General features: G+C 39.8%; 1 protein-coding gene across 2 annotated transcripts in view; it reads right to left on the bottom strand.

The window, feature by feature from the left end:
* The window catches only part of RXFP1 (relaxin family peptide receptor 1), a 567,744-nt gene that overhangs the window by 255,145 nt on the left and 286,664 nt on the right, over positions 1–25,935 (bottom strand). For both annotated transcript variants that reach the window (XM_082253060.1, XM_082253061.1), the window contains exon 3: positions 2,142–2,246. In XM_082253060.1, coding sequence (XP_082109186.1) covers positions 2,142–2,246 — 105 coding nt within the window. The remainder of the gene's footprint in view (positions 1–2,141; positions 2,247–25,935) is intronic.

The following is a 25,935-nucleotide window of genomic DNA, read 5'->3' as shown; positions in this document are numbered from 1 at the left end:
CTGGAAAGCTTGAGATAAAAGTAAAAAATAAAAAATCTATCTCAGGCTTTCCAGCAAAAAAAAAAAAAAAAAAAAAATGGCAGTGTTTACATCTCCTAAAGCCAGAAGTGATATCATGACGTTGCTTTCCGCCTCCTAGTGGCATAGAGACTCATATAACAGAAGTCTATGCAAGTCGCAATGATATCGGCAAAAAGTAGTGCAGGAACCTTTCTTATTTTGTATATTTACTGCGGCAGTCAGCCCCGGCCAGGCAGAGTGACGTAGATCTACGTCGCTAGCCTGTCACCGGGTTTTGAGCCAATAGCAGGCGAGCGCGCGCCCGCTGAGGCTCGCGCCCACCTCGGCTCGTTCACAGAGGAGTGCGGGCGTGTGACCGGCGGACCCGATGTCCGCCGGTCACACTACAATCGTCGGTAGAGCGGGAGAAAGGCAGAGCGGCTTATGTAAACAAGCCGCCTGTCATTCTCCCCTGTGTAAAAATGCAGATCAGACGGTTCTACTATGTAGAACCGTTGATCTCTGTTTTTACACTAGGAGACCTGTCCCACTACAGTTAGAATCACGCCCCTAGGACACACTTAACCCCTCCCTCTCCAATACAGTTAACCCCTTCCCTACCAGTGTCATTTTTGCAGTAACAGTGCATATATATAGCACTGATTACGGCTGTAATGTCACTGGTACCCCCAAAAGTGTCAAAAGTCAAGGGTCCGATCTGTCCGCCGCAATGTCGCAGTACCGCAAAAAAAATCGCAGATCGCCGCCATTACTCGTTAAAAAAAAAACACCAAAAATGACAAAAATCTTTCCCTTTGTTAGTAAACGCGATAACTTTTGCGCAAACCAATCAAAATAAGCTTTTTGCGATTTTTTTTACAAAACATATGTAGCATAAAACAAATTGGCCAAAAATGTTAAAACATTTTGATTTTTACATTTTTTTGGGGGGGAATTTCATATAAAAAAAAGTGAAAAATATTGTTATTTTTGCAAAATTTACGCTCTTTTTTTGTTTATAGCGCATGATCAAAAAATCGCACAGGTGATCAAATACCACCAAAAGAAAGCTCTGTTTGTGGGAAAAAAAGGACGTCAAATTCGTTTAGGTACAGCGTCGCACGACCGCGCAATTGTCCGTTAAATTCATGCAGTAAAAAATCGCAAAAAACCCCCTGGTCAGGAAGGGGGTAAAATCTTCCGGGGCTTAAGTGGTTAAAGATGCTGCGACATGAGTCATGGAAATTCGAACAGTTCCATTGATGACAATAAGGTGCGACTTGTCATGCAGTTTGGAACTGTCAAATCACATGACAAATCGCACAGGTGTGAATGGGGACTAAGCAAACTGGATGTGACAGTTGACACAGAATGTTTAAGAGCCATAGGCACTGAATAGTGTAGTCACCCTCAAGTGGGACTAAATGTATCACAAGAATGACTAAATTAAAAGACAAATATTTGACTGGAAAAGCAGTTCAAATACATTTACTTAATTTACGCGTTATTTGCAAACAGGAAATGACGCGATGATTGGTGGCAACTTCCTCCACGCTGCCATCCCTACGGAAACCCTTACTATGCCGAGCGCATAGTACTGGGCATGCGCGAGATTTCGCGCTCCATTCAGTTTGCACAATGAGCTAGAACAAGGAAAAAGGGAAGACATCTACACACTGGGGCTTCAGATAACCACAACAAAGATGGCCGCGCTCAGCAAACAATTTTAAAAGTAAGAATTTATGATTAACACAAACTTATAAAACTATCTAATACGGGATTAGCGGATGTATTAAGGGCGATGGATCACTATTTGGGCAGTATTTTTGTCAAAAAAACGATCCTGAGGCCGGAACTCCACTTTAAACAGTGTATTCAGTTGTCTGGGTGGAGGTTTGCTTTAAAAGTATTCAGAAAGCATAAGCTTTCTTTTAAGTCTGCTTGTTCCGTCTTTGGAATTGTAATATGTATGATAAGCACACTAATACGAAAAAATGAAAGGTGTGCATGAATCCAAGCAATACAGTATATCTGTGTCTTAGACCTACAAAGAATACCTAATGCAAAATGATTTGACTGTATTACTAAGTTCAAGAACTTTAAGTTTAGGTCTTTTGTGGAATCAAACACTGACTACTTACTGCAATCTGCCTCTTGCATCTCTGAGTCGTAACTGTTCATGCCGAACATCTCATAGTGTTTCTCAAAATGTTTATCAAGTTGCTGAGACCACCCATTGTTGTCTCCTGAAAGTAATGAAGGAAACTGACGTTACAATGTTTGTCTGACAAATCTAGGCAGCAAGGGAACAAATCAAAAAATAAGTTCTAACCATATTATGGGGTAAATATTAATACATCTAGGTGGATAACGACGAATCTTCAGTTAGATTGTTTATACATACACTATATTACCAAAAGTATTGGGACACCTGCCTTTACACGCACATGAACTTTAATGGCATCCCAGTCTTAGTCCATGGGGTTCAATATTGAGTTGACCCACCCTTTGCAGCAATACCAGCTTCAACTCTTCTGGGAGGGCTATCCACAAGGTTTAGGAGTGTGTATATGGGAATGTTTGTCCATTCTTCCAGAAGCGCATTTGTGAGTTTAGGCACTGATGTTGGAGAGAGAGCCTGGTTCGCAGTTTGCCCTCTAATTCATCCCAAAGGTGTTCTATCGGGTTGAGTTCAGGATTCTGTACAGGCCAGTCAAGTTCCTCGACCCCAAACTCACTCATCCATGTCTTTATGGACCTTTCTTGAAACTGTTATAGCTGCAAAGGGTAGACCAACTCAATATTGAACCCTACGGACTAAGACTGGGACACAATTAAAGTTCATGTGCATGTAAAAGCAGGTGTCCCAATACTTTTGGTAATATAGTATATATTCCCCTGTTTCTATTGGTCAATGAGGTCACCCATCACATTCAGCATAGAGTGGAGGGGGAGACCAAACATCAGCCATAGGGTTGGTATTTACAGAAAAGAGTATATGAGTCTTGGGAATATTAAGGTGCTCTGAACAACAAAAGCAAGCATGCCACCATCTATCAGGAGTTTGCCTGTACTATGAACTCGGGTCACTTTAATGGTTGCTATAAGCCCACCAGTTGAATTTTTTTTTTTTTAAGATTTAAACATTTTTTCTATTTAATACATTTTTATTGAAGGAATGTGGTCAATGCAAACAAACATAATTTTATGATACAAAGTTTGCGTGTCTTAGTACATGTTTTAAACATAAAGGGATCAATAACTTGGAATTATTACATAACAATGAAATAGTGCTCAGTATACTTATGAAACAAAGAAGTATTTAACTGAATGATCGCCTATGAGTAGATTAAAACCAATCGTAAGCCATAGGCACTATTAAGTAGACAGAACCAAGTGTAAAAATAAGAAAAGTAGAGGGGGGAAGATGGAAGGAAGACGAGAAGAAGATGGAAATAGAAGAGTAAAAAGGAGGGGGGTGGAGGGGGAGATAGGAAGAGAAGAGGTGGGATGGACCCCGGCTGAGTTCTTTAAAAGGCTGTAAAGCCTGAAAATACAATTGCCGTTACAATATCAGGAAAGGATCAAGTGCTAGTGGTTCTCATGTGGATTGGGACATGAGGACTGCATATTCTGGTGTATAAGTAAAGGCGAGCCAGCAGGCCCATATTTTATATGCTACTGAAGAGAGACCTCTGTGGGAATAAGTCGGATCTTCCATTCGATAGGTGTGGTCGATATTTTGAAGCCACTGTTGCAGTGGGAATAGCAGATTGAGCCCAGAATCGGGGTATTAGTGATTTCGCCGCATTCAAAAGATGGGGCGTAATAGAGCGCTTATATTGGCCGGCTGGTTCGTCTACACAGTGAAATAATATTACCCAAGGGTCTCTTTGTATTGGGAAACCCTGGATTTTGTCAATCCAATAAAGCAGCTCTGTCTAAAAACCCTGTATCTTAGGACAGTGCCACCAGATGTGGGCATGAGAGGCCTTGAAGATTTAAACATTTAATTCTAGTCTATAAATCCCTCAATTTAATTTTCTACTGCCTTCTTTCATTACATTTATTATAATTAATATAATAAATTATTTAAAAGATAGATAATAGAAATAAGAAATAAAAAGATATTAATTAATAAATCATTAATAAAAATACAAACCCTGACAAGAAAACATGAATAGCCAAAATAAATATAATAAACTTTAAATTGCATTTGACAGAAACTTATAAAAATTAAAAAAAAAACAGATATTGGTATATGATGGAACCAATTAAATATTTTTCTATTTTCACCTACTATACATATATTCATAAATGTCTTTGTTTAGCAAGGTTACTAATTAATGGTAGCATAATTTACTGTGATTAAAATAAATATATGGTGTTGTCATATATTTCTGTAGTAACTGATTCACATTTTGTTTTTAGATGAGAACAATCTTTTCCTTTTTATTATATTCTATGCGTGGAAAGTAAAGCCCCGTACACACGAGGAAATTTCGTCCGACGACCGATCTGCCGATTTTCGGCTTGTTAGTATGGTGCTTCCGACAACCGACTCCGACTTTTCGGCCGAAAAAATCCTGGTGTGCAGGCTATATCATTTTTTTCGACCGTCAAAACACGTCCGATTTTCGTCTCATTAGTACAGATTTTGATGGGGAAAAATCTTATGAGCAAGATTAGGCATGCTCAGAGATGAAAGAACACATAGAAAGCAATCCAACACATTACATCACTTCTGAAGTAGAATTCTGTCGAATTCCAACCAACAGACACTCACTCTGGACAAAAGACGGACGACCAGTCGGCGGAAATTCGTTGCGTGTGTACGGGGCTTAACTCTTCCTTTTTTCAAAACAACATACAACACCGACTCTCCATTTTTTGGAAAAACCTGGATTGTATAGATTAACCCTGTATAAATTGACCTATTTGGCATATGACCGTCAATCTACCATTATGCATCCGTGGGTTAGTCTAATTGGTTTGTCCTTTACCATTGAGGACCTTTGCTAATAAATAGGTTTATTTATTTTGTGTTTATAAATGCAGCTGTAGTTGTCCTTTTTTGTTTTTGTTTTTCATCTTTTTTTTGGTTAATTAAAAAAAAAAAATGAGGAAAAAGGCAATACAAAGGAAACATGCACATTCCACAAAGCCTCTGTCACATCCATTGATTTATATTTGTGAAGGTCAATTAAACTTTTGTTATTTTCATCTCTTTAAATACAGAATACTTGGGATGTAACTAGTATACTATTAATTATATCTGCATTTGGAACATTTTGATGTATTTAAGGGTGTAAAAATGGTTCACATTTGAAGCTACATATCATTGTGGTTTTTAAGAAGAAAATCTTTTTACTGTATGGATTTTAGAGCACTGATATTGATAAAGAAACTATTGTAATCTATTTTGGTGTTTGATTTGTGATTTAAAAAAAACAATATTTAAAAAATATTTTATTTTGTCTGATATGTTTATTTTGTGATGTGATGTTGTTCTTCATTTTCTATGAGACCCCATGGTTTTCTTACATCCTATACTGTGGCATGTCAGTAATTTTTAAAAACCAACTTGTAAATTATCCTAATAAGTCTGCTTTAAATTTGCAGTCCCCCAGAGTTGACACAAATTTCCAGATTTTTTCTGGCTTTCAGTCTTTCCCTTTGCCAGACCTATCCACCTCCATCTTCTCATCCTGCTATCACTACAAGCCACTTTGTCACATTTCACATGCTACTAGCATGAAAAAGTTGCATGACATGTCCACAAAAAAGGAAGAGTCACTACCGACAAAGACTTAAAGCTGAACAGTTTTGGTTGGCTTAGGCTTTTTAATTACAATGAAAATGAATGTTTGGGTAACTTACTGAGTAGCATGGCCGATTTATCTGTAAGGCTTATTGTGAAAAATAAGTAAAGCTGGTAATGGCTGAATATTTTTTGAAAAAAAAAAAAAAAAAATTGCATTTACTGGAGAAATTCTATCTCCATTTCATCAGCATTCCTGATGAGGAAGAAAATAAATTTTCCTGAACGTGACCTTAGCAGAATTACTTTTACTAGCAGTCATATTTCTCCAGGGAGAATGACAAGACTCATTTTATACTCACCTGTTTCTAGTACTACTCACAACACAATATAGTCATTACAATAACCTGTGATCCCCTGTCAGTGATATCCAGGGCTGACTACAGTCTTCATGTTTAAGTTTTAAGAGAACAATGAAATTCACGTACAAACAGAGTGATATATGTATATTCAAACATGGCACACCAAATTTCAGCAAGTCTTTGGTATTTTTACATCACATAGAATATAAGGTTGTGTTGGCAATATGCTATATACTTCATAATACTGTTTTAACATATACTGACTACTGACTTTTTATTAAGTAAAGGATAGTGTATGGAGTGATTTTCTTTTGCTGTCTGTTTCTCGTGGGAGATTTCCCTGTACCACAAAACATCAGGAAGTGGAAGGAAATCTCTCAGAAGTATAGAAAAATCTCCCCTTGGAATATTTACCTAGGATTTAAAACAGATTGTACTGAATTGCTTGATGCAGAAATCTATGAACTTTAGACCATTTCAGTTTCTGGGGACATTAAAGTAGCATCAACTATGGTGCCTGCATACTTTCCTATTCTCCTTTGGCTTCCCATCCTTATCCATGGCCATCAACATGTTTTATCATATACTGTGCAATCTCCACTTCAATGCTGGATATTGTCTGTTAGTTCTGATCAGAGCTTTCACTAATTACAGTGGTTCATAGTAATTGTGTACATATAGAGCTGTTCAAACTCAGTCTCATCTTTACATCACATGATTTTATGACAGTGTGTCAATAATTTGATGCCAAATTGCTTATCATTCTAACAGTTCTACCACAAATGCTTAGTGGGAATGGACACAAATCACTAAATGATATGTTACCACATTCGAGTATGCGGTAACATATCTCACAACGTTTTAAAAAAACAAAACAAAACAGTGCAATTCACAAAGAAACTCTCAATATAAACTTGCATGCATTATCTATTTGAAAATACTGCATGATAATGTGCGGTAAGTTAACGCAAGCGTCTCGCATGAACGTCACATCCTGTGTGCAAACATCATATCCTGTAGGCGTAAACAGCAGAAGTTCAGGAAGAAGAACCAATGGAGAACGGAGCGGAGCAGAAACCCCATGTGCTCGATTTGGTGGAAGAAATGGTAAGGAGTATTCTTGCGGGTTGCATGTTCTTCTTCCAGGATAAGCATTGTATAAAATTGTTGCACATAGTACATGAATGGTATTTATGAGTTGCAAGCATGTTGGCACATTTCAGTAAAGCTTTAGAAAGGGACACTATAGGCTGATGGTCAACTTGCAAACTAGGCTTTTTTTTGGCAGTTCGGTGTAAAATTTCCAACTCTATATTTTACATACCGTAAAGATATATATATATATATATATATATATATATATATATATATATATATATATATTTTTATTTTTTTATTTAGCAAATCACTTGGAATCCCTAAATAAACTTTTTTTAGGCAGAGACTAAAAAAATGTGTATAGTTGCAATTATGTCAAACGTGTGTGCAGCAGTTTTTAATTTTTTTTTTAATTGTAAAAAATACACTTTCATTAATTAAAAAAAAAATACACACCCCATTTGGCAGAATTATTGCTCTCGCTGTAATATCTCACATGTGTTGTGCAAACACCGTTAATAAATGCATGTCTATTGTTCACTTTTGTGTGCTTCACATGTTATGTTGCTTGGATTCATGTATACTAAACTGGAGACAATAAAATGTATATTTTTTTTCTTTCAGCTCAAAATAAGAAAATTTGTGGGTGACCTACACCACAGGTAAAAATGTAATGTATGGTCATGTAATGATGTATTGTGTTTGAAAGAGATCTTTACATTCCTTGCAATAGCAATTAAAAAATTGAACTTAAACATTTTTTTTAAGGGACTGTGTTACATTTTTAAAATCTACCTTACCAAAAAAAAAATAAAAAAATGTAACGGTTTTCTTTCCCTGTGCATTAGTGAGCACATGTGAAGGTTACTCCCACATATGTAAATACAGTTTGCACTACTCATGGTAGGTATCTCTGTGAATGTCTGAGCAAGAGTTTTATCACTAGACCCCCCCTCTGTATAAAATGTTAATAGCGTCACCAATGGAGTTAACATAGTTATCCCTTTTTTCCCTCATGTTTAACCACATCCAAATCTATTCAGGAAATAAGAACCAATTGTGGAATTTCCAGGACCCAGCATCTCAACCTCATCCACTGTACGTCTGGATCATCTGCAAAAAATAAATAAAGAGGTAAGTAAGGTTAGTACACAAATTTTGTAAAACATACTTTAAATATGTTAATACTGATAATTTTATTTTTCTTCTTTGCAGGATTCACATGTAAAACCCAATGAAGAGAAATGTGCTGCACAGCAGTTAGATGTGGAATCTCAAAGAACCAAACAATGTCATCCAATGCAAATCAATCATGTGGACAGCAGCAAAGAAGTAGATGACAAGACATTGGACAAGACACCTTCAAAGGAGACGCATTCAGCTGACTCCAGTGAAGAAGAACAAAAGGCAATAACACACAGACAAATGAAGAGAAGTCAAAAGGACACCTACAGTGACAGCAGTGGCCATCTCACATTAACACATCAAGATAGAAAAAGACAAACAAATCAGGCCTGAGGCCTGTATCTCCCCTCATGGACTGAATTGACAAATACCAAAGGTATAAAAAGTATAAATTTATTCAAACAAAGAGTATATAAAAACAAGAATTATACATATTACAGAATATGTCACACATTGGAGATCATAGACATGTATATGGACAATCAATGGAACGCATGTATGGCATGAATGCCAAAGAATACAGTTAGCCTGACATGTTTCAGACTACTTAGGGGTCACGTCCTTCTTCATAGGCTGTATTCAAATTCGTATACATGTATCTAGATAAAAACAGATGTAAGTACAATATCCTGCAAATATAAGCAAAAGAACATTGTAAGTAACCATTTTGTATAACAGTACTCACAAAACCATGAGGGATTGATGTGCATATTTGTCCGTCAATACAAACACGGAAGGTTAGCTGATCATGAGATACTGTTAGTCTACAGTTGTTAGAGCCGGTAACAGTGCAGAGCATTGCACAGAATGGGTTTGAGGCTCCCCACTATACTGTGTCACGAGGACCCACAACTGGTGTGATACCAGTCAACATCTCACTGTTTGCTAAAAGCAAAAGAAAACAAAACAAAAAGTATAGATAATGGATATATACCTTCAATAGTGCAGACAGTGACTAATAATAGTCAAAGATAGCATGATGAAAGAAGGCATGTGTGCCGGTGGCTCATCATGAGTGTCATATGAAGACGATCATGATAGTCTAAAGCAAGTTCATATGTGGATCCAGATGGTCATGGTCTTGGACAAATGGCTTTCCAAAAGGTTTGTAGGACAGGGTGTCAGCTTCAGCCCAGTTCCATAAATAGATATAAGTACATACCTTAATTTGGTCACAAAAAACATGAGCAGCATGGGTGTTCAGTGTGAGCAGCTTACTCAATATGACCCCAAGACTCGTTATATATACTTATCTGATATATCTTATCTGTTAATTGGTCTAATGCAGCACAGCTGTTCAGGATGTAGGAACTTATAATTGTGGATTAGCATTGTGAGCGTGGGTCCTCCAGGGAGACGGCGTGTGGCGCCGCCACTAGGAAAGATTGTAGCGGCATCCCGTGTCATCACACCGCCGACGCATGATTGCGTGCCGCGCATGCACGTGCGGGCAAAAGGCCCGGATGGACTGCGCAGATGTGGAAGAGGAAGCAGGAAGGTGTCCCCATAGCGCAATTGGTAACAAAGGCCTTACCGCTGCATAGAGCAGCAGAGGGCCTTTGTGCGCCGGGGACACAGTAAGATTAGGGAAGCCAACGCCGCCCATCAATGCAACAAGGATGCAGCAATAAACCAGCACAACAAACCTGTCTGTATCATAAAATCTCAACTTAGCTTTTGTAGCCTAGAAGAGAATGTGTCAAATACATACATATTATTATCACATTGACATGTCAGTGGCACAGAGTATCTTATGTTGGAAAATGCAGGGTGACGTGTCAACGACAAACAGGTGGGCAGGCAGCTCCACCCTATAAAGGAGGGACAAGGGGAGGGTGTGTAGATATGTACAGGAAAAAAAAGAAGGGGAGGGAAGGAAGAGAAAAGAAAAGAAAATATATTATAACACAAATTCACATAGGCCTGACTGGAAACCTGTCAAAAATGGTTTAAAATTGGTAGTTTCGTTGAGGCCTGGGGGACATGTGGCTTTGAGCCGGAAAATCCACTGTAATTCCTTTTGTAGCAGAATTTTATTGAGATCACCACCTTTAGGGTTAGGGTGCAGATGATCCAATGCTAGAAATTTTACATCTGGAAACACATCAGGAATGCAATAAAGCGCTGTGCCTGCCAAGTGGTAACTCCGGATCCCTTTGGTGTATACTTCTAATATGTTTAAAGATTCTATTTCTAAATTGTAACTTAGTCTTGCCGACATAATAGCAACCACAGCTGCACAGGAGTAAGTACACCACTCCTGTGGTTCTGCAGTTCACAAAATGTCGTGCTGAAAAAATTTCACCATTAGATAAAATAACTATTTTTCTGGTATCCATGAATTTACATTGGTTGCATTCACCACAGGTGAATGTTCCTTTGTATTTACATATGTCTTGATTGTTAGTGCGGAATTCACTATGGACGAGTTTGTCTTTAAGTGAAGGTACTCGTTTAAATGCTACTAAAGGCTGCAGGGATATGAATTGTGAAATGGAAGAGTCCATTTCCAATAAATGCCAATACTTAAGCAGAATATTGCGATATTGTACATGTTGTGAGGTATATTGGGTTATGATTCGTAATTTGTTTTCTGTATCCTTATTTTTTTGTTGTGAAAATAATAATTAATTATGTGATTTTGATAATGCTTTTTTGTAGGCTTTTTTTTAGGAGTTGTCAGGGACACAGTCGTACTGGCATTTCTGCCAGTACTAGTCATGGACGCTCCTGGCTCAATCGACACAGCCCTCTGCTGGCCCGTCAGGAAAATGGCCATAGGAGAACTGGCAGCATTGCCAGTAATAGAAATGGTCGCTCCTGCCTCAATTGACACTGCCCTCTGCTGGCCTATAAAAGGTGGTCATAGGAGCAGACTCATTGCTGGATTATCTCTCAGCTTCCTGTGCTTCCTGTTTCTTGTTTGGACTTCCTGTTGTGACCCGGCTTGTTTCTGAACCATCTGATCTCCTCCTGGTGTTTGACCCTCGGCTTGTCTCTTGGACTTTGCTCTTGCTACTACCTGCCTGTTTTCCCAGTGTATGACCCCGGCTTGCCTAAGGACTCTGTTTCTGCCTGCTCATCTGTGTATGACCCAGGCTCGTCCCTGTTTTGCTACTTACCATGCTCTTGGACTGATCACCAGTGTTTGACCCTCGGCCTGGCTTTTACTACTCCTCTAGTTGCCTGCCTTACCCAGAGTTCCTGAAATCATCTGGTGCTCACCAGAGGCGACCTGTGCTACTTAGGACGCTTCACCTCCTGTACCACTTCCAGGGGTGACTCGCACTGAGCTGCAAGGGAAGCCCTCTCTGCACTTCGGCCTCCATCCAGATTGTGACAGGAGTTTAGTTGGATAACCATGTTGTAGGAGTCTAGTTTTGATGTTATTGGCTTCTGCTTGAAAAAGGGCATCAGTCAAACAATTGCGGCGGGCTCTAATATACTGGCCATAGGGGATGGATGTTATAAGGGGTTGGGGATGAAAGCTGGATGCTTGTAATATGGTGTTACCCGCTGTGGGTTTACGGTATAGTTGAGTGGATAGCTGTCCTTCACTAGTTTTATGGACAGAAACGTCCAAAAATGTAACTGATATCAAATCATGCATCATAGTGAATTTAAGATTGTATGAATTGTTTTCATTGATGTCATTAAAAAATTCAGTCAATAACTCAGCCATCCCACAACATAAAGATGTCATCGATGTATCTGTGCCACGATAGGGCATGGCACGTATACATCGAGACCTCATCATCCAAAAATAAATGTTGTTCCCACTCCCCCAGGTACAGGTTTGCATAAGTGGGGGCACAACAGGTCCCCATAGCCACTCCCTGCACCTGGAGGTAGTGGGAGCCTAGAAAATAAAAAAATAAAAAAATTTGTGACGAAGGACAAAATCCAAAGAATCTACTATGAATCCGTGAAAGCGTCGATCATATCGGCTTTTCTGAGAAAGTACATGCTGTACAGCAGATAAGCCCCTGTCATGGGGGATAGAGCTGTATAGGGCCTCCGCATCGATGGTCACCAAAATGGTCTGACCATCGACATGGAGGCCATCCAAGACATGTAAAAAATGTAAGGTATCTTGTACATGCGAGGGTAAGCATTCAACGAAAGGCTTCAGTTGCCTGTCAAGAAAGCGGCTGAGGCTGTCCGTAAGGCTGCTTCGGCCTGAAACAATAGGTCGCCCAGGGGGCTTTTTGGCACTTTTTTGCAATTTTGGAAGTGCATAAAAGGTAGCTTCTATGGGATATGTGTGTTTGGGAATAATGTTGGCATAATATGCCTGATCTACTAACAGGTAGAATTGTTTTTGGTATTTTGCAATACCAATCTGCATTACTGAGTATTTTTTCACACATTTCTGTGTATTGGATATTATCCATAATTACTACATTACTGCCTTTATCGGAGGGTTTGATGGATATGGAATGATTGTTGATAAGAGATTGTAAAGCCGACTTCTAAGTCGGTGTTAAATTAGAGTTCTGCGGAGTACAGGTCATTTTTTTTAATATCTTGAGAAACTAACTTCAAATAAGTACATACATTTGTATTGGAACTGGGGGGGGGGGGGGATACATGGTTGATTTTTTCTTAAATTCAACCAGAGTTGTTTGTATTGTGGTATTGGGTGACATTAATCCATCTACCTCAGCTAGAATGGTATCTAGATCTATTGAATCTATAAGGTCTTTAGGTTAATTTTCCTCTAGTAGGGCTGTCAGTTGATCTATTGCCTTTAAATCCTTTTGAGTGTAGGTTGGGTTATCAGTACATTGTTGTTTAGTGAGTAAACTTTTCAGTAATACATTTCTGACAAAGAGGTGTGTATCCTTAATAAGTTGAAATTTGTTTGTTGGTGCTGTGGGGCAAAAAGTCAATCCCTTAGACAGAATGAGTAGTTCAGCCTGGGTGAATTCTTGTGAGGATAGATTAACAACATTCATAGGGTTTTGGTTGTTGGTGGGGGTGCATTGTGTGTCCTTTTTGTGAAAAGTTTGATGCTTTTTTTAATTGATACCCTGTCGGTGTTGCGATTTTTGTCTAAAAAATCTTTTTGTGTGTTAAGTCCCAAATGTGTTTGAGAATTAGTAGTGCTCAAGTGTCATGTATGTGATTGATTATAGTAAATGGTGTTCCCCTGTGTTTTGTGGATTTTGTGCTTGGTACCTGACATTGAAATGGTGTCATCTGTGTCGGAGGTTACTTCGTGATGTGGGTGAACTGCACCTGTATGATTGGCAGTAGAAATCGAGGACTAGTAAGACAGATGATGCACTGCTTATATTGCCCTGTTGTTTCTGTATAAAAGGCCTTTTTTGAGATTGTTGTATGTCTGGCCATTTGTAGGTTTTATTGTTATGAAAATCTATTTTGTCTCTTATAAACCTTTTATCCTTTTTCAACAAAATTTGTCTATTGTAGTTTTTTTTTTTTTAACAAATTTTATTGGATTTTAACAGTTTTACAAAAAATAATACAAGCAAAACACTTAATGAATCCTCTCTGAGCATAAGGTGCTAACAACAATAAAGCCCAAAGGCAAAAATTATTTATACCAACATTATACCATTATATATACCAACATGAGGGGGGGAGAGGAGGAAGGGGGAGGGGGGGAATACCTTGGCGGGGGGAAATGAACCAGGTAGTTATGTCTGTTGTATTTATCCAAATGGTCCCTGAACTTGGCTATTTAAATCATCAATGTTTTTGTTAAGAACTACCATGCTGCGATGATATTGGGCTATCAGAAGCAGCATTAGTTCTTTGGAGCAGCAGTTCAGCGCTGCCTTCCAAGAGGCCCTGAACTGGGGCTCCACAGATTCAAAGCAAGGAAAAATCTGCACCCTTAACAAAAAAATAATTTATTTCCTCCTGTATGTACTGTTCAAATGACTTGATATGCCAATATAATGATGCTTTTTTCTCAACCATTTGAGTAAGGGTGGAGAAAATATAAAGCAATTCGGACTCAATGGATTCATTATCCTGAAAAGATTTTTGCGATTTTTCCATCAGTGTGTCCCAGGCATTACCAAGGAAGATGGCCATGATGGTGTGTGGAAAAAAAGGGAAAAGAAGGGTGTGGTGGGGAAATGAAGAGGAAGAAAGGAAGGGAGGAGCTGCCAACCCACCGGGTTGTACAGTAAACACAACCTGCATCCAGAGAATACCTAGATTGGTGAAAAAAACATGTCAATATACAACAAATTGGTGAATATATACAAACAATTGTGGCAATGTAACAAACATATAACAATAATTATATGAAAAAAACTTTGAACCTAATAAACAGGGACAAAGTATCCCACAAGACCGTCTCATAAACGAGGAGGGGAAAAGGACAGGGTATTTGCTACCCAAATTGAAAAAAACTAAATATTGGAGAGCGGATGGAGTGGGATGGATTGGAAATTTGTCATGTGCACTGAAGACAAAAAACAAACAAATCAGGCCTGAGGCCTGTATCTCCCCTCATAAACTGAATTGACAAATACCAAATGTATAAAAAAGTATACATTTATTCAAACAAAGAGTATATAAAATCAATCAATGGAACGAATGTATGGCATGAATGCCAAAGAATACAGTTAGCCTGACCTGTTTCAGACTGCTTAGGGGTCACGTCCTTCTTCATAGGCTGTATTCATATTCGCATACATGTATCTAGATAAAAACAGATATAAGTACAATATCCTGCAAATATAAGCAAAAGAACATTGTAAGTAACCATTTTGTACAATAATACATTTATACTTATTTATACATTTGGTATTTGTCAATTCAATCCATGAGGGGAGATACAGGCCTCATGCCTGATTTATTTGTTTTTTGTCTTCGGTGGACGTGACAAATATCCAATCCATCCCACTCCATCCGCTCTCCAATATTTAGCAAGATAAAAAAAGAAGACGTTCTGAAGATCAGTGAAAGAATACTGGTTTCACATGTGATGAAAATGTAACTTTATTCGAACATCTGGTGTCTGTATTCGGTAAGCTGGTGGGTCCCCTGATGCTAAAAACCGATCCTGCATGGAAGCGGAAGCAATGGGATCGTATAACATGAGCATTTAATGCAGCTGGAGTTGCCCCACGGAGTGAGGAGCATGTGAAGAAAAGATACCAGGACATTAAAGGAAGTATCAAGAAGAAGACAGCATTGGACTAGAAGGAAAAGTGAGTGATTTTCAGCATATTTAGACTCATTAATAATGTTTGCATTGTCTATTTAAGCCTTGTCCATGTTCAGGCCCAGTCCTAGCTCAAAGTTAGTATTAGACTAACAGGAGCCGGAGTGTCACCAGCTACTATAAAGCTGCACAGTCCACAGGGAGAATCAAGAGAGCCATTGCTTTCATGGACAGTGCTGGACTGATTTTGGACACAAGTATTCTGTTGGGGGGGGGGGGGGGTTGTTGTGTGGAGGGTTGGTGTTACAATTGCAAAATGTAATGCAGAGAATGCATTTTAAAGACTGCAGAAATACAGTATCCTTTTCTAGGAAAAAAAACTCGTGACAGCAGCAGAAAAAAAATTATATGTTGGATTATGAGTAAATGCTAATGCCCTATATGCATGAGGATCAGGGACATAGATAAGGGGGGGGTAAGGGGGGTTGAACCCCCTCCCCCAGAGCATCCTGCATTATGTCCCTGTCAGTGACAAAGTGCAGCATGTGTAGTGCTGCAGCTGCAGCAAGGGTTAATAGATCATTGGGCTGGCACGCGACAAGCTCATGCTGATCACTGCGGGGCTGTCAGGCTCGGACTGGCTGACACACAGTTCTTTACCACTATGCAGCTTTGAACACAGCAGAAGCGACACCCGTGGTCCCGCCCATCCCACCAGGCAGCATTGAGCACAGTTGGAGAACCGCCCATAGTCCCGCCCACCACTCTCTAGTGATGGGGAGGACTACGGGAGCCACTCCTGCTGTATTCAATGCTGTCTGGCAGGGTGGGCGGGACTACGGCCATCGGGAGCCGCTCCTACTGTGTTCAAGGCTTCCTGGCGGGGTGAGCAGGACTACGGGCACCGCTCCTGCTGTGTTCAATGGTGTGGTGGTAAAGAACTGTGTCAGCTAGTCCGAGCCTGACAACATGAACAGCGTGAGTTTGGCATGTGCCCAATGATCTATTAACCCTTGCTGCAGCACTACACTCGCCACTGACCGGGACATCATGTGTTTGCATTTTTGTGACAAGCTGTATCCAGTGGCAGGTGACGTGGCAAGTGACAAGCTGCATATGATCCGCATATGAATAACACAGGAACCACCCCGCATTCCTGTTTAATTCACATGTGCTTCAGGGTGGTGCGATTTGGGCCCATTCATTTTGAATAGGCTCAAATCACACCAAAGTCATGCATGCACCAATTTTGGAATTTTACTGCTACCAAATTGTATGGTTGTTTTGTACCATGCAATCCAATGCAGGCTTTGATACCTTACAACCTAAGCTTACAAGCTAAGCACATTTGATGTGTTTGGTATGCTTATATAATAGTATTTAAAATTTTATTGAAGCAAAGACAGAAGATAAACACCACAGGATTTGTTAATGAGAAAGTTAAGTATAGGTGGTTTTTCTTACAGGTTCACACTTAACAAAGGACAGATAGAAATGGTATTAGAGATGTGTTTGTAATGTGCAGTTATATTAAACACCTTTTTTTTCTTTTTTAATGCAGATAACAATAAAGAAATAGGTACCCTGATGCTCTTCCCTGAACCTGACAATGTGCACGATGTGAATTCAATGTAAAGTGAAACAGATGATGTCATATTACAATCAGTAGAGCAATGAGGCTATTAATCAGTAGTCATATTACAATCTGTTTTGAGCAATGAGGCTAGTAATCAATTGTCTTCAACAGCACAATGGTATTGCCCTATGCCAATTTTATGTCTGTAATTGACATTGCTGTACTTTTATTTTTAAGCTGAATTATACATTACTTGCCCTATCCTGGGTGCTGTCTAACTGGTAACATCACTATTAAAAAGAAATAAGAAACTATAATTTTTTTTTTTTTTGCATTTTTTAAAGCATGATGTCAGAAAAAGGCATTACATGCTGCACAATTGCCCTATTCTGGTCCCGCTGTCTAATTTTACTTTTTTTTAAAGCTGAATTATACATTACTTGCCTTATCCTGGGTGCTGTTTAACTGGTGACATCACTATTAGAAAGAAAGAAGAAATTATTATTTTTTTGCTTGGATAACCTAAACTTCTGCAGAGTCTCAGCTTCAGAGAATTGATTCAGAAGTGTGCGCTCGTTGAAGGTTCTTTCCTTCAAAAGGGCCACTTGACATCAAATCCTCCTCCTCCTCTTCTGTATTGCCTTGAATTCCCGGAGACTGGATTTACAGGGCTCCATTCATAGTGAATCAATGGGGAGTCATATCTGTAGTTTAACTGCTGACATCACTATTAAAAAGATGTTTTTGAAATTGTAATAGATTAGGGAATGGCGTAATATGTGTGCATCATGCACAGATCCCAGAAATCCTGTGACAACATTCCTGATTATCAGATTGGCATCACATACCACTTAGATATTTAGGGATTGGTGGCTTTTCCTGTTCCTGTACATATGCTCCATAAATGATGGTGTACAGTCAATTACATAGGTGTACAGGCAACATGAGAGCAGTCAATACACTGAGCACTTTTGGTATTTAGGCATAAATAATATACATTTCTACAGCAATTATTACACATTACGTGTATATTACTACACTATAGTACTGCCCTATGCTGTTTAAAAATATATTTTATGTTAAAAAGTTTAATTAATAAAAGATGAGGTTTAAGAACAAATCTACAGACCTGGCATTGTAAATGTTTTGTCTTTCCAAACGTTTAACAGTTTTCTATCATAAAAATTTGTCTACATTTGTGTGTTTCTCCATGAATATCCTTGCATATTTTTCTATTGAGAAAAAATAAAAAATATTCTAAAATGTACCTTTGTGTTTTTTTTGCTGTGTTAAACCTTATATTTTTCTCACATGTGCTTAAAAAATGATTAAGAAGGTACAGTGTATGCTCACTGATGCACACACCAGCTGGATAGACAACTACACGGTATGATGATATCACACAGACAGAAAACAATGCAGTTATCCTGCTATTCATGCCACGGTCCCTAAAAATTCAGTTAAATCTGTCTCTGTGCCGCAGTAAGAAAAACTATCAAGTGCAACATTGAGTACTGGATAGTCCTAAGAGGGGTCAGGGAGAGGACAGTTCCAGAATGCAAGTGATCATTGCCTATTTAGGGACATACCTTATAACAGATTTTCATGAACCTCTGGTGGATGGCATTACCACGTTCATCAGAATTTATTTGGTCCTTGTCTGTTTGCGGAAGGTCAGAATTGGACAGCAGACCCGCCTGATGAGCCATATTATGCAGCAGACAGCAGGCCACAAACATGTCCCCTATTTTTTCCAGGCTGTAGCGTAAAAATCTCCCAGACATGGATACGCACCGGAATCTGCACTTCACAACAATGTTCTCTCAATCACTGCTCTAGTCTTGATGACTATATTGACTTTCAGCTGCTGAGGATGGTCTCAAAACTGGCGTGAGAAGCCATGGTAAATATGGGTACCCTGAATCGCCTAGAAAGACAAACATTTGATTAGATTAGTTTTTTAAAGGGTATGAACACAAGCTTAAAAAAAAAGGATGAAACATGTAGGTGTCTTACCTATCAGCCAGCCTGTGTACAGTATATATTTTGAGCTTCGAAAATACTCATAGATTAGGGAATGGTGTAATATGAGGACATCATGCACAGATCCTGGAAATCCTGTGACCGCATTCCTGATGATCAGATTGGCATCACAAACCACCTGGATGTTTAAGGAGTGGTAACCTTTCCTGTTCCAGTATATGTGCTCCTCCTTAAATGATGGTGCAAAAAAGGCAACATGGGTACAGTCAATTGCACCAAGCACATTGGGTATTCTGGCAATACTGTAGAATCTTTTTTTATTTCATCCCACTCCTGGCGAGATCCAAAGAAAAAGATGTATTTTGGTGCTATTGCACAGATCCCAACTAGAACTTGGGTGAGGAGATGGGAAAAAAAGGACTTGGAAATTCCCACAATTTCACCTGGGACCATGTGGTATGATGCCTTTCCAAAAATGTAAGGCTGCCAGCAACTTGGTCATGGCTGGTATGACATGCCTTCTCTGTGTCGAGAGCTCAAGGGGGCACGATCAGTTGGATATACAGCTCCATTATCAGTTGCTTGGATAACCTAAACTTCTGCAGAGTCTCAGCTTCGCTTCTTGAAGGTTCTTTGCTTCAAAAGGAACACTTGACATCTTCTGCTCCTCCTCTGTATTGCCTTAAATTCCAGGAAACTGGATGCATAGGCTCCATTTCAATAAGATATCCTCTGATAGTCTCTAGACAACACTCCACTTTCTCACCTATGTTTCAATCAATCACTGGGGGATCTGACATTGCAGTATTTAATTACTAAATGCATTTATTTCCTTTAGTTAATTGACTTTTTTTGATTTACAGAACGTTTTTGGTGTTTTCGTCAAATACCGTATACGAGCAATAGAGAATTTACATTCTCGTTATTGCATGCGTTAAGTGATGATGTGACTGACATAACGCATGCTATAAGCTTTAGTAAATTGTGCCTAATGTTTTTTTCACAAATGATCACATATTATTCACGGTTGCATACAATTGCTTTGGACACAAACACAAAAATTTGGGAGTAAAACTGATAACAGACTCTTATATTGCTTCAGACGGGGTCTGGTTGCATTTCTAATAACACAAATCTAAATGGCCACTTTTAATATATATATATATATATATATATATATATATATATATATATATACATACACACACACACACAGCCCGGCCAAAAAAAAAAGTCGCCACCAAAAAAAAAAAGTCACACAAAATAGGTCCAATATTTTGTTAGACTGCATTTAGCTTTGATTACGGCACGCATTCGCTGTGACATTGTTTTGATAAGCTTCTGCAATGTCACAAGATTTATTTCCATCCAGTGTTGCATTCATTTTTTACCAAATGATGGGAGAGTTGGACCACTGCGCAAAGCCTTCTCCAGCACATCCCAAAGATTCTCAATAGGGTTAAGTTCTGGACTCTGTGATTGCCAATCCATGTGTGAAAATGATGTCTCATGCTCCCTGAACCACTCTTTCACAATTTGAGCCCAATGATTCCTGGCATTGTCATCTTGTAATATGCCCGTGCCATCAAGGAAAAAAAATCCATTGATGGAATAACCTGGTCATTCAGTATATTCAGGTAGTCAGCTGACCTTATTCTTTGGGCACATGCAGTACCTATCCAATAGGATAGGTACTGCATTCTAAGTTTAGTTAGTTAATTAATACCAGGTGGCGACTTTATTTTTGCATATATATATTATATATATACATATATATATATATATATATATATATATATATACACAGTCAGGTCCATAAATATTGGGACCTTGCTTTGTGCACTGGTCCAAATTATTTGGTGGAGGGGGATTATGGTGTGGAGTTGTTTTTTAGGGGTTGGGCTTGGCCTCTTAGTTCCAGTGAAGGGAACTCTTAAGGCGTCAGTATACTAAGACATTTTGGACAATCTCATGCTCCCAATTTTGTGGGAACAATTTGGGGGATGGCCTCTTCCTGTTCCAACATGACTTCAGCCCCCTCTGAGGTCTGCATGCTCTTTTAGAAACTTCCAGACCTTCATCATCCCTCCTGGACCTGCTAGCTGCCACAGCTTTCTCAGTCTCCAGACCCTCTTCTGGTCCCCGAGGCCCATGTAGCTGTCCCAAATTTTCAAGTCCTTTGGGTCAGAAGTCCCCCATGCAAAGGGATGCATTCTCTCAAGGAACAATCAGGTATCCTGACAGGGCTCTGTCTCCTGAAGGCAACAACTGCCCTTAGCTATGCTGGTCTGGATAGCCAGGACTGAAGACTCAATCTCATCCATGACTCTTTGGAGCCTTTAAGCTCCAGGCCCCAATCCAGAACTACCAAATCCAGAGAAAACTGAAAGCGGAGCTCCAACCAAAAGGGTAATCTCTGCTTGTTTGCACCCTCCACCCCTCCACTGCCACATTTGGCACTTTTTGAGGGGGGGGGGGAGCAAGTACCTGGTTTTGAAAGGTACCTGCTCCCACTTCCTGGTAAAACCGCTGCACAGTGATCTATGTCATGCCTGGCCTCTCCTCCTTCCCTCCTGCTGCCTTCTGGGACCTGTGTGTGTCCTAGAAGATGGCAGGACCATTCATAAAGCACAGAGTGATTAATGTATGCACAGTAGGAAACTGGCTGTGAAGCCTGAAGCTTCGCTGCCGATTTCCTTTACTTGCAATGCCAGTGCCTGCACCCAATGCCGATGGACGAATCGGCTTGGGGTGCCAACATCGTGGGATCCCTGGACAAGTAAGTGTCCTTATATTAAAAGTTAGCAGCTACAGTATTTGTAACTGCTGACTTTTATTTTTTTTCCCCTACTGGAACTTTGCTTTAAGACAGAGTTTTCTCTCCTAACAATCCACCTGCTGGAGCTTCTCATACTGGATCTTTGAGAGCCCTGTGTCATCTCTATACCAATTTACTAAACTCTCACAATGGCAGGGCCACTGTATATACTTTCCAGAATGTTGACTGCCCAGGGGTCAGAAAAATAACTTTTTTCAAAGATAGAGCAAATTGAATACACTTTAAAAGTGTATTTTTTCTATCAGTTGATCAACCTCAACCTGGCAAAAAAGGTAGTCATTACAATGTGCTATTGCTGCTGATGCTACACCCTAAACCAAAGGCTACCACCTTGTTTAGAAGATGTTTCAGCACTGCCCAACATGATAACAACAAAGGGTCAAGAATTCCAGTAGAGGCAAATTCTTCTTAGGGTCCTTCGTTGGGTATCCACATCACTACCTGCATGATGTGGACAACTCCTATTGGTGGAGGGGACATTCCTACTCCTCTCTCATATGCTCCAGAGGCAGGAGAATTTATTGGGGTGCTGGGGGAACCAGTGCCTGAGAAGATAATGAACAGAGAAAAATTCCCGGTCCCCCAGAGCAGGAAATTAGCTTGGCTCATAGAGGAAACTGTGACTTTAATCCATGACCCTGCAGCATGGCTTAGAAAGAGGTGTTTGGAATCAAGAATGAGGAGCAAATCAACTAATGCGCAATGCAAAATGTAAATTTTAATTTTGGCTGGAGTTGGGCTTTCATTTGTTTCAAAATGCTTTTTACATTCTCTTTGATTTATATGGGGAGAAATCAGCAGTTATGTGTTCAAAAGCACGTTGATACAGGTCCTTAAGCTGGGGCAAAAACTTTCCATGTGCTGTGTTTGAAAAAACAGTCCATAACTAGAATGTGCCATTGATATTGTAATTACCCTTAAGTGATACCATAATGTGCCGTGGCCTCCTCACAAGAAAAAGGGTTTATAGAAATCCTCATATTCTTTCCAAATTTATCTATAGCATTGTATGAATGGTCGTAAATTAGGAATTTTTGCAATACTGCAGTAGCAACTGTAAAACTTCAATATATATAAGTAGTTTCAAAACTGCATTATATGTACTGAAAAAAAGAGTATTATGACAACACGTTTGTTCAATAGCACTTCTCTTTAAGAACTTTTGCTATAACAGAACATTGTTTTCGACTAAAATGTTATGAAGACTCACAAAGTTGTACAGTATATATCAGTGAAAGCATGTGCCATTATCATAAAATTACGCCTGCTTTCATCCAGACAGGCAGACTATGGTGACGTAGGCTTCACATTGTCATCTATTTTAGGAATAACATGGTGTTCTGTAGGGCTTCCTCAACTGATAACAGCTTCTTATATCATCATTTATTTGTTGACAGTCCATTGAGACCAGGGACCAAACAGCCAAATTAAATTTAGAGTTCGACTAAATATAATTCAATAGGTAATTTTCCACAATTGTTTTTTTTTTTGTTCATTAGTTATTGTTAGCATGCTGTTTATTCAGCCATGGGTACAACAAACATTCTCATATATTATACTGTAATTAATATATCTGCCACTAGATGGTAGTGTTTTGTTTAAAGGTGGAATAAACCCAAAAACAAAAATGTATTAAACTGCAGCCTACCAATTCTTAGACGCAGTTGCTGCATTCGTTTTCTTTTTCGAAGGCTTTTTTCTAATTTTTACCTGGTGATCCAGCCAATAAGTCTGTTATTTTTCATCTTACTTTAACAGACCAAGCTGTTCATACAAAGCAGCAGTTAGAGGGTTGAGACAAACTGACATGGGTGCTTACAAAGGCAGGTGGAGTGCAGTGAGTGTAACAGCTATGTAAAACTTGTATTGGGCTAATGTAGCAACAGTTCACAATAAACCTGGTCGAAAGGCTACCCAGCTAGGTGCGCTAATATTTTCTAGCAATGTGTAAGGAGCAGATTCATGTCAGATTGACAGCTTCTGTTAAAAGGGGGCAGAATACTGCCTGACCATCTCGTGCCCAATTAGAAAGATGTCCAGAAGAGATGCGACCCTATGCTTTCCTTCATCGTCAGGAACCTTTCCCTAATGCTAATTCTGTCCCTATCAGGCAGAGTACCTGTCTTAACTCTATCAACTTGAATAAAGCGTAGCAAAACTGGGAGCCAGGGCTTTAAATAGGCTCTGCCTGACCAAGATGGCTACTAGAGTCACATGGGTTGGCAGAATCCAATAGATTAGCTTCCCAAGTGACCCAGGAAACCACTGTCTATTATAATGCATGTGCTTCCACTGTGGAAGCTCTCAAAAATTAGAGTTAGGACTACAGAAAAAACTGCTGTACCGTGACAGGGCTCTGTAGCTGACGTATGTATTTGCAAATGTGTGAAAACAAAACCTCTGTTTTTAATGCATACTGTTAGACACAATAATTCAGCTGGTTGCAGGCTGGTTGGCAAATCGAGCTGGAAATTTCTTTCATTTTGTTTTGCATGTAGTACCCTTCCATGTGCTCCTTGCTGCAAAGGCCAATTATAGGTAAGGGCAGTGGCCATGTACTGTTGAAATATTGATAAGGGGATGCACTGGACACTTTGAATGCTACAGTGTTATATGCTGGGTGTCCAGTGCGCCCCTGTGCCTTAAGGAGGGATGGGCTCCCTCCAGGCTCACCTGCCCTCTGCCTATCCATTATAATGCATGTGCTTCCACTGTGGAGGCTCTCAAAATTTAGAGTTAGGAATACAGAAAATACTGGGGTACGTTGATGGGGCTCTGTAGCTTATGCATGTATTTGCAAACGTGTGTAAACTATACCCCTGTTTTTAATGCACACTGTTGGACAGGATAATTTGGTTGGTTGCAGGCTGGTCGGTAAGTTGAGCTCAGAATTTCTTTGGATTTGTTTTGAAACCATAGAGGAACCCTGTTTCTCTTGACTTCCTCTCCAACAACAGTGCAACTGCAGAATATCTTGCGGGAGTTTTCTGTGGTTAGACCACAAAGGGCTTTGTTTCTTTTGACTCTCATTGTGGTCATTTGGTTTATCAATAGGTAGTGATTCTGGGGCCTCAGGTTGCAAGCGGTCTGATGTATCTACCTCTTTTTGTTCATCTGAGCTCGTGGTTAAAGCCAGTCCTCTGGGCTCTTGACTTCAATGGCATCGGCCTCTAGGTCTTGAGATGACGGAGACTTAAACAGGGGTGGCAGAAACCAGACAGTTAGGGTTTCATGCACTGGGGGAAGATCTGCAGCGTCAAAAGCTCCCAGTTGTCGGTGGGCCTACTGGGGCAGTCACCGCCCAGCACACAAAGTCTCTTCATGTGTTGATGCAGTCTCTTTTTAATGGGATTAGGCCCTTCAGGGACCAGGATATAGACCTGGTAGGTGGGAAAGGCTGCCCCACCACCCAGTACAGGGTGAGATCTCATTTAGGCCCCAGCTTGCTACTTCTAACGTGCTTTGTGTTTTTGACCAAAAACCTGTCCCCCGGTTACAGTGGCAGCTTTTCCAGAACAAGGTCAGAAGCCATCTCTTAGTACTTGTCCATCACCAACTGCTTGGCCTTTTGTATTCGCTCCCAATGCTCCTGCATCAAAGAACTGGGTGTCCTGGGCGGGAGGTGTTCTGGGGTTCCCAACAGGATGTCCACTGGCATTCGGCTGTATCACCGCAAAAATTAGGAAGAATGGTATATACCTAGTGGACCAGTGGACTGTGTTGTTGTAGGCCCACATCAAGGCCCCAATGTGTTGATACCAACGGTCCCGGTAGCTCAGTTCTATAGTCTGTAGCATGTCCATCAGGGTGCAGTTAAACTGCTCACTCAGGGTGCTAGGGGGTGTTGTGGGAGTTCTGGATGCCACTGAGGCGGCACAGTTCCATCATAATAACAGATTCAAAGTTTGGACCTTGATCTGAAGGGATCCATGTCAGGCAGACAAAGGTTTGAAACATGTGCTCCCAGAAGAGCTTGGCAGTGGT

The sequence above is a fragment of the Pelophylax lessonae genome, assembly GCF_965119305.1.
Source record: "Pelophylax lessonae genome assembly, chromosome: 1".
NCBI classification, from domain to species: Eukaryota; Metazoa; Chordata; class Amphibia; order Anura; family Ranidae; genus Pelophylax; species Pelophylax lessonae.
The sequence above is the reverse complement of the archived record's forward strand: the minus strand, read 5'-3'. Positions and strand labels throughout refer to the sequence as shown.